Source organism: Crotalus tigris, unplaced genomic scaffold (genome assembly GCF_016545835.1).
Source record: "Crotalus tigris isolate CLP2741 ecotype Arizona unplaced genomic scaffold, ASM1654583v1 scf7180000017659.2616968, whole genome shotgun sequence".
Lineage (NCBI taxonomy): Eukaryota > Metazoa > Chordata > Lepidosauria > Squamata > Viperidae > Crotalus > Crotalus tigris.
Genome location: NW_024096546.1, coordinates 2,439,776 through 2,449,427, shown reverse-complemented (window position 1 = coordinate 2,449,427; position 9,652 = coordinate 2,439,776). Strand labels below are relative to the sequence as shown.

Here is a 9,652-nt window from a genome sequence, read left to right as displayed (position 1 = left end):
TCTTTTATTGTTACAAAATGTCGGCACAGGCATAACGGAGGGATGCTAAGATCTAAATTCTCTTCCTCTGAGCAGTTAAATTATCAGCATGTCCTCTCTCTAAATTATCCGTCATATCTCACATTATCCAATTAGTGTGAAGGTCAAATGTTTCCTTCTTCTTTCTTTCCTTACCCCCAATCCCCCTTCTGCTCTGTATTAACCCTATAAATACCAGACAGTTCTGCATATTGTCAAAAGCAAGAATATACAGTATTTGCAGCGTTGACACATTCATTTAGTGAATGTTTCAATGGCATTGAAAAAAGTGACTTATGACCGTTTTTCATATTTAAGACCATTGCAGCCATCCCCAGGGTCCTGTGATCAAAATTCAGACTCTTGGCAACTGACTCATATTTATGATGGTTGCACTGTCCTGGAGTCATGTGATCCCCTTTTGTGACCTTCTGACAAGCAAAGTCAATGGGGAAGCCATTGGTCTCTGTTTATATCTTAATGTCGTGCCCTGTCAGTGTTGGTGGACAGGTGTTCTTGGTGGTTCCTTGACTAGGCTGTTCTTTAATCTTTGATTGTTTGTCTGAAATTTAATCTTAGTGTTAATCTCGGTTTATCTGGGTGTTGATTGCTGGCAGAGAAGGTCTTTTGCTCTTTTGTTTGCTAAAGGGGAAAAAACCAGAACCTCACCAGCAATAATACCCAGATAAGCACAGATTAACACCAAGATCAATACTAGACCAACAATTGAGCAGTAAATGATCACCAACCTAATCAAGGAACCAGCAAGAACACTTCCATCAGCACTGACAGAGCAAGCCAATTGTATATAACAAGAGAGCAGACCCCACTCCCTTTTAGCACTGATGATGTTACCTAGTTGGGTAATGAAATGTCTGCACAAAAAAAACCACGTTCAGCACCAAGGATCCCACAGAACCGATATCCAAAATATGGTTTTAACTATCCAGTAAAATGTATCAGTGGAGGGATTCAAATATGGGAACCACCGGTTCTCTGTGTGGATGCCGCTTCCGGAAATCCATTCTGAGCCTGAGCAACAAAAAAATTAGCTACCAGTTCTGCCGAAGTGGTGCGAAGCGGCTGAATCCCACCATTGGAATGTATGATCAATGAATTAACTAATTGCCAATAAATCACAAGGCATAATGATGCGTATCCTAGTGGACAAAATAGAGCAATTTACAAAAAGAAAAAAAGCAATTGTGGGTCCTTGTAATTAAAAAAAGTATTGGAAAAAAAAACAGAATTGATCCACAGCATCGTCCCTCTGATCAGGGGAGCAGCCTTGCATCTGGGAACAAAATGAAGTGATAGTTAAATCAGAGGAAAAAAAAATGGGAAAAAGAGAAGAGATAAATCACCCCTTCCCCCAAGTTCTGCATGTAATGGAGTTTTAGCTTCCATAAAAACACTTCCAGAAGGGAATTGTGGTGTCAACATGTATGCTCATAGAAGTGATCCTTATGTGCTTGCTTCTGATTACTCTGATTACTCCATTGGGAGTGACAGAAAAGAATCAGAGTGCAAATCTGCTTTTGAAACAAGTTCAGAGTTTAGTTTTGCAATCCCAAAAATGGTGAGAGAACTACTCCGGAGAATCTGAGGCAGGCATAGGTGAGTCCTTGACTTACAACAGTTCATTTAGTCACCATTCATAGTTACAACAGCACTGAAAAAAATGTAACATGGCCATTTTTCACACTTCCACTGCAGCATCCCGAGGGTCATGTGATCAAGATTCAGATGCTTGGCAACTGGCACATATTTACAACGGTTCCAGTGTCCCGGGGTCATGTGAACGTCTTTTAAAACTCTTTGACAAGCAAAGTCAGTGTGAGAGGCAGAGTCACTTAATGACCAAGTTACTAACTTCACAATTGCAGTGACTCACTTAACAACAGTGGCAGGAAAGGTCATAAAATGGGACAAAACTCACTTTAACAAGTATCTCGCTTAGCACCAAAACTGTCAGGCTCAATTGCGGTCGTAAGTCAAGGACTACCTATATTATAATATTCTTTACCTCCAATTTATTCCCTTTTTAACACTCTGCTTTTAAGCTCTTGAGTGTCTAAGCAGCATTGGTGCAGTGGAGAAGCTACAACTTGGCCTGCTCTAGCTTGTGCAGAACAATTGCTAGGGTTAAATTGACTTGATTGCCTCTAGTTCTGTGAAACACCAATTTCTGCACTAGAGAAGTTTTGTCTGTCACAGCCTTGGTTAATCTTTAACCCTTTTCTTACATAGCTGATATGCTGGAGTTCTACTGATGTAATGGTATGTGTGAATGATCTTGGGATATTGGGGGGTGGGGGGGAGAGAAGAGCAGACAGAGCTGGGAGTGGCGGAGTTAAGTACATCATTAGTTTAGAATTCCTAAGTTGCCGCAAGTGCTCAAAGTCCAATCCCCTCTTGAATTCTGCTGACCCTTCTCTGGGGCTAATTTAGTCTTGAACTTTAATTGATCGGCTGCACCCTTATGAAGATCCTGATTCTTTGTGCCTGACACCTAGGGCTTTAGAGACATCCCTGGCCCAGATTGGCTGACATTGAAAGCCCAGAAGTTCTAGAAAAAAAAGAGAGCAGGAACAAAGAAAGGGTTGACCCACCATTCATGGTCTTCTGGAACCCGTCCCTTACTTTGACTCACATACACTCAAGATTTACCTCTTGTATTATCTCTGTGGCATCCTGTGGGAAGACATCTACCTGCAGGGCCAGGATCTCCAGGCTGACCACGAGCCCCAGGGAATCCAGAAGGACCAATATTACCTGGAGGTCCTTTGGAGCCTTGTGGGCCAATCACCATTTCTCCTGGAGGACCTAGGTGAGAGGAAAAGAAAAATAGAATTAATATTCTATCAGTCGAGGCTAATGATAAGCCTTGGCTTAAACCCTACAGAAATGGGAGAAATTGCTGTAAAGAAATGGCTGTGTCCTAATCTTATAAGACTCAGTTAAGGTGGCAACATCTAGTAGAGCTGGCCTTGTCCATTCTCCAAAATACAATGAGCAGATTGGACATCCTTAGTACTTGGATGTCACATCGCCAAGAAATCTGAGAGGGAACTAGGAAACTAAGCAGACAATACAAACGATGTATCTATGCAGCCTTCTTGGTAAGATACCTGTGGACTTCAATTCCCAGGATTCCCCAGCCAGCATAGGAATTTTGGGAGTTGAAGTCAGCAAGTTTTCAAGTTGTCAAGGTTAAATACCCCTGGTCTAGACATTAAGCATTAAACCACCCCTTCCCTGATGTGGAATGGGACAACTTGCCATGACCAGCTCACCATGGCCAACTCCCTGTGGCCAGCTCACCATGGACAACTCGCCACTGGACAATTCAACAATTTTATTAAATTATTTCAAATAATTTGAAAATTACTTTAATTTCTATCATTCACATTTCATTTTGTCCCTACTTTTGCATCTTTTCTTTAATGACTCTATTCCACAATTTCTTCAACGGTAGGTAAGTTTTGTACCCCTGCGAGTTAGCCACAGCAAGTTGGCTATGGTGAGCTGGCCATGGCAAGTTGGCTGCAGTAGGTTGGCTATGGCGAGTTGTCCTAGACCAGGGGTAGGCAACCTTAGCTCTTTTATGACTCGTGGACTTCAACTCCCAGAATTCCTGAGCCAGCCTGGCTCAGCATGGAAACCTCTCCCTTTCCCCTCAGCGTGGCTGGCTCAGGAATTCTGGGAGTTGAAGTCCATGAGTCATAAAAGAGCCAAGGTGGCCTACCCCTGGCCTAGACTCTCCCTGATGACCTCTAGCTTCAACATACACACATTCAGGGAAGAGGAACCCATCATCCCTCAAGACCAGTGGTTCTCAATCTGTGGGTCGGGACCCCATTTGGGGTTGAACGACCATTTCATGGGGGTCGCCAAACTACGCAGTCCGCCATTTCCCCCCCCCCCCTTTTCCTTAGCTGTGCTACTCCCTTTTATTCTATTGGCTTTTGAAAGCCAATAGAATAGACTCTCTTGAATAGAGTCTAATTCTATTGGCTTTCAAAAGCCAATAGGAATTGTCCAGGCTGTCTCTGCCCAGCTGAGCCCGCCAAAAGTCCCATTCTGCAAACGGTGCTGCACCAGTTGAGTAGTCCTCGACTTACGACCGGTTGAGTAGTCCTCGACTTACGACCGGTTGGGGTCGCGGCATTAAAAAGGTTGAGAACCACTGCTCAAGATAATGGGTTCTGCAGTTGCACTGAACCGAGGTTTAGGACAGTTTGCATAATTTTCAATGGGACCCTCTGTACTAGGAACATTGTTTTGTGTCCTGCAATCTGGAATAACAAAGAACGGTTCAACTTTGATGTGATATGATGTCTGCATGGCAGAGAGATGCAACGTCGTTCTTCAAAAATATATGTTTTTGAGAGTAGAGATCCTTACTCCTGATTTTTTTTTCTCTTCACGCCAGTGATGAATAACATACCTGCTTGACCTCTTGGTCCTTCAGAAGCTTCCATCCTTTGTCCAAAAGAGCCCTTTTCTCCCTTGGGACCAGAAACACCTGATAGAGAAGAACCATTTAGAACATTTAATAAAAGGGTTGGAAGAGATCCTGGAGATCCTCTAGTCCGGCAACCTTGGCTCTTTTATGACTCGTGGACTTCAACTCCCAGAATTCCTGAGCCAGCATGGCAACCTCTCCCTTTTCCCTCAGCATGGCTGGCTCAGGAATTCTGGGAGTTGGAGTCCACATATCTTAAAGTTGTTGAGGTGGAGAAACAATGGACTAGGCCAGGGGTAGGCAACCTTGGCTCTTTTATGACACGTGGACTTCAACTCCCAGAATTCCTGAGCCAGCATGGCTCAGCAGGGAAACCTCTCCCTTTTCCCTCAGCATGGCTGGCTCAGGAATTCTGGGAGTTGAAGTCCACGAGTCATAAAAGAGCCAAGGTTGCCTACGCCTGTCCTATGGCCTTGAACAGTTCTCCTACTTAACCAGAAGATGGTGGCTTGGAGGCTTCCGATTCATTTATGCTCTTCATCTGAAGCTAGCCAAGTGTGTGAAATTCTTAATTTAACTGGACTCATTCTGCTCCATTCAGCTCACCATAAAGTCTTTCTGGCTTTACCGCAAATTTACTTTTGAGCAGAATAATGTTGACTTCTACTTGTAAATGAAATTAAAAGGGAGACATCATACAAAATCTAAGAGCAACTATGCAGGTCAAAGTTCCATCTTGTTTTTTTTACATGTGTTGTGCTCCTCACTTTTTGGACATTTTTCTGTGGACCTTTTTGGATAGATCCAAAGGAACCCCAAACAGCCAATGAAAAACTTTCGCTTAATTCACTCTGAAGGCTCAGGAGAACATCTGTATCAGGGATTTCCAACTTTAACTTTAAGACTTGTGGACTTCAACTCCCAGAATTCCCAAGCCAGCATGGCCTGGTTGGCGGGGGAATTCTGGGAACTGAAGTCCACAAGTCTTAAAGTTGCCTAGATTGGAAATCTGGATCTATATCAGTGTTTCCCAAACTTGACAATTTTAAGGCATGAGGACTTCAACTCCCAGAATTCCACAGCCAGCAACGCTGGCTGTGGAATTCTGGGAGTTGAAGTCCACATGCCTTAAAATTGTCAAGTTTGGGAAACACTGATCTATATAATCAGCAGCTTCTGAAAGCAAGTAGGGTTGCTTCTAAGATGCAAGGGCAGATCATGAAAAAAGATAAGGCTGCGTGACAGATTTAGGTTGGTGTGTGATCTACTTTCCTAGCCAGCCAATTAAATCAGCAACTTGGACTCTGACCTACAAGCTAAAGTAAAAACATCACCAAGGGAACTTAAATGAATGTTCTTGCTGTTGGAGGCTTTTTCTTGCTGAAACCACCTTCTTGGGATCTAAGAATAACCCAATGGTACCCAAAATAAGAGAGGGGGGGGGGCATGGATTGATCCTCAAATGGAGGCTTAATCTTTGAATTAATGCAAAGAGGCTCCCACGATGACCTCCGATTTGCAATAAAATGGAGAGTTGTGTCTTCTCAAAATGGGTAATTTTTAGCTCTGAGTCAACATGGGACCAGCAGAAATAATTTGGCCACCAAATGAGAAGAGAGGACTCATTGGAAAAGACCATGGTATTGGGAAAGATGGAAGGCAAAAGGAGAAGGGGACAGCAGAGGAGGAGATGATTAGATGGTGTCATCGATGCAATGAGCTTGGATTTGGGAGATTCCAGGAGACAGTGGACGACAGGGGGGCCTGGCGTCTGTGGTCCATGGGGTCGTGAACAGTGAACACGACTTAGCATCTGAACAACAACAAGAAGATGGGAGAGAGAGAGACCAAAATAGGTGGTGCTGCTTAGCCTCCCCCCTTCTGAAGATGCAGGAATGAACTAATTCAAAAATAAAACCAATGGGTATGCACTTGCCTGCTCCCAACAATATCTGCAGACAGGAACTGTTATGTCCTGGGCCGGCAGGCACAGGCTGCAGCGATTGGCCCGGGCAGACCATGTGGATGCCCGGGACAAGAAAGGCTGCTCCCAGCCTTGCGTGCACACGCACGGCGGGAAAAGATCATTTGCAATGATTGGCCAGCAAGGTATTGTGCAGGGGGGCTATAAAAGGGGGCCACACCATTTTAAAATCTGTTCTGTTGGTGTTTGCAATAAAGGAGAACTGTTGGAACTTGTTGCTTCGTCTCAGTGCCTCTTTTCCTGAAACAGAACAGGAATGAAGATGGAAGATGAAAAATCACCTTGTAAAGGCTGTCTCTTCTACCATTAAAGTTTAATGAAAAGGTGACTAGGGGTGACATAGCAGTGTTCCAATATCTGAGGGATTGCCAAAAAGAAGAGGGGGTCAGGCTTTTCTCCAAAGCCCCTGAAGGCAGGACGAGAAGCAATGGATGGAAATTAATCAAAGAGAGAATCAATCTAGAACTAAAGAGAAATTTCCTGACACTTAGAACAATTAATCAGTGGAACAGCTTGCCTCCAGAAGGTGTGGGTGCTCCATCACTGGAGGTTTTTAAGAAGAGACTGGACAGCCATTTGTCTGAAATGGTACAGGGCTTTTGCTTGAGCAGGAGGTTGGACTAGAACAGGGGTAGGCAATCTTGGCTCTTTTATTTTTTTTTTCAAATTTTATTTATAATACAGTTAAAAACAAACAAACATTGGATTTAACGTGACATTCCAGTATATACATTCTTATCAGATTATTCCACTTTTTACAATCAATTCTTCATGTCTACATATACATCTAAGTTTTATATACAATACGTGTTCTAAAATAGCATATATTTCTATCTTAACGTTCATCTTTAATCCCGACTGTCCTCTTCAAATTCCTCCAGCGGTAAAATTTACCCCAGGTTTCATAATAAACTGATCCACATTTGTCCTTTAATATCATTGTGAGCCTGTCCATTTCCGCACATGCTAATGTTTTATGTATTAACTCTTCCTCTCTGGGAATTTCCTTGCTCTTTTTTCATTTTTGCGCTAAAGCAAGACTCTTGGCTCTTTTATGACTAGTGGACTTCAACTCCCAGAATGCCTGAGCCAGCATGGTTGCCTACCCCTGGACTAGAAGATCTTCAAGGTCCCTTTTGCTGTTCTGTTCTGTCCTGTCCTGTTCTGTTCCTCCTCTTATTTCCCCACCACCACAATTCTGTTGTTGTACCTCTTTCTCCTGGATATCCATCTCTCCCTGGAAGTCCAGGCATCCCAATTTCTCCTCTTTCGCCTTTCATTCCAGGGAAACCGGTAAGACCAGCTGGTCCAGGCGCTCCAGCCTTTGGTTCATCCTCCCGGACAGGGACAGGTTTCCGCGATTGTTCGTGAACGGAAGTGTCAAACTTTAACACATGAGCTGAAAGAGAAGAATGGAAAGTAAGGAAATTTTCGTTCTTGTCTCCCCACCCAAACTGTTCTGCGTCCTGCTTTTGCCGAAGTCCTTTAGCAAAATCTTTTTAAAATGAACAATAGGCTTTTTTTCTAGATCTATACCAGTGGTTCTCAACCTTTTTAATGCCGTGACCCCCAACCGGTCGTAAGTCGAGGACTACTCAACCGGTCGTAAGTCGAGGACTACTCAACTGGTGCAGCACCGTTTGCAGAATGGGACTTTTGGCGGGCTCAGCAGGGCAGAGACAGCCTGGACAATTCCTATTGGCTTTTGAAAGCCAATAGAATTAGACTCTATTCAAGAGAGTCTATTCTATTGGCTTTCAAAAGCCAATAGAATAAAAGGGAGTAGCACAGCTAAGGAAAAGGGGAAAAAAATGGCGGACTGCATTGTTTGGCGACCCCCGTGAAATGGTCATTCGACCCCAAATGGGGTCCCGACCCACAGGTTGAGAACCACTGATCTATACAATCATTTTCAAACAGAGCATGATTCTTTTTTTTTTTATTGAAAAGTTTTATACAAATTTTTAATACAATACAATATCCCCCCCTACCTCCCCCCCACCCTAACCCTCCCCCCCTTACTTCCCAGAGCTGATTGCAGGGTTAAAAAAATAAACAAACAAATTCTAGCTAAGCTTATCCAACTATACAAATAATAAAATCCCTAAAATACTTTAACTCAAATACAAAAGAGATATTTCAAAGAAAAACATAAATAACAATATAAATAATTCCCACTTTAAGCTTTAAGTTATTCAAAAACTAAATAATACTTTCTAATCCCATATTTATTCTGTACAAAATTTATCCATTTTCTCCACACCGAGATGTATCTTTCTTGTGAATGATCCTTCAAATAAGTAGAAGTTTTAGCCATTTCTGCTAAATTAGAAACTTTAAGCAACCATTCTTCTATGGTAGGCAAAGAATCTTTCTTCCAATATTGTCCAACCAATAACCTTGCTGCCGTAGTAAGATTCAACATTAAAATAGTTTCTTTAAAATCACAATCTACAATAATACCTAACAAAAATAATTGTGGTGAAAATTTTATCTTTTTATTAAAAATCTTCTGAATGTTCCACCAGATCTTAATCCAAAAGGCTTTTATGTTTTTACACATCCACCAAATATGGTAATAAGTTGCATCCAAGTATCCACATCTCCAACACTTAGGCTGTACAGCTTAAACGGAGCATGATTCTTGTCAATATCAGCTAGTCCTCCACTTACGACCACAATTGAGCCCAAAGTTTCTGTTTCTGTTGCCAAGCGAGATGGTTGCTAAGTGAAATTTGCCCCATTTTACCACCTTGAATACAAATAGTCCTTGACTTACAACCATTTGCTTAGTGACCGTTTGGAGTTGCTGAAAAATGTGACTTGTGACCATTTTTCACACTTATGACCATTGCAGCACCCATGTAGTCATGCCATCAAAATTCGGATGCTTGACAACTGGCATGAATTTATGACGGTCGCCGTGGCCCGGGGTCACGTGAACCCCTTTTGCGACCTTCTGACACGCAAAGTCAACAAGGAAACCAGATGGGCTTAACAACCCTGTTACTAATTGAACAACGGCAATGATTCACTTAACAATTGTGGCAAGAAAGGATGTAAAATGGGGTAAAACTCACTTAATAACTGTCTTGCTTAGCAGTGGAAATTTTGGGCTCTTAAATGTGTGGTCATAAATTGAGGACTCTCTGTAGTCAGAACTAGGGAAATTCAGATTCTAA

General features: G+C 42.6%; 1 protein-coding gene across 1 annotated transcript in view; it reads right to left on the bottom strand.

Moving 5' to 3' along the window:
- Positions 1–420: 420 nt before the first annotated feature.
- Positions 421–9,652, bottom strand: part of LOC120304815 (collagen alpha-1(XX) chain-like) — a 66,912-nt gene continuing 57,680 nt past the window's right edge. Inside the window, exons 11-14 of the mRNA XM_039335788.1 lie at positions 7,681–7,869; positions 4,469–4,546; positions 2,689–2,844; positions 421–1,312 (exon numbers count right to left, since the gene is read on the bottom strand). Coding sequence (XP_039191722.1) covers positions 1,293–1,312; positions 2,689–2,844; positions 4,469–4,546; positions 7,681–7,869 — 443 coding nt within the window. The 3' untranslated portion in view covers positions 421–1,292. The remainder of the gene's footprint in view (positions 1,313–2,688; positions 2,845–4,468; positions 4,547–7,680; positions 7,870–9,652) is intronic.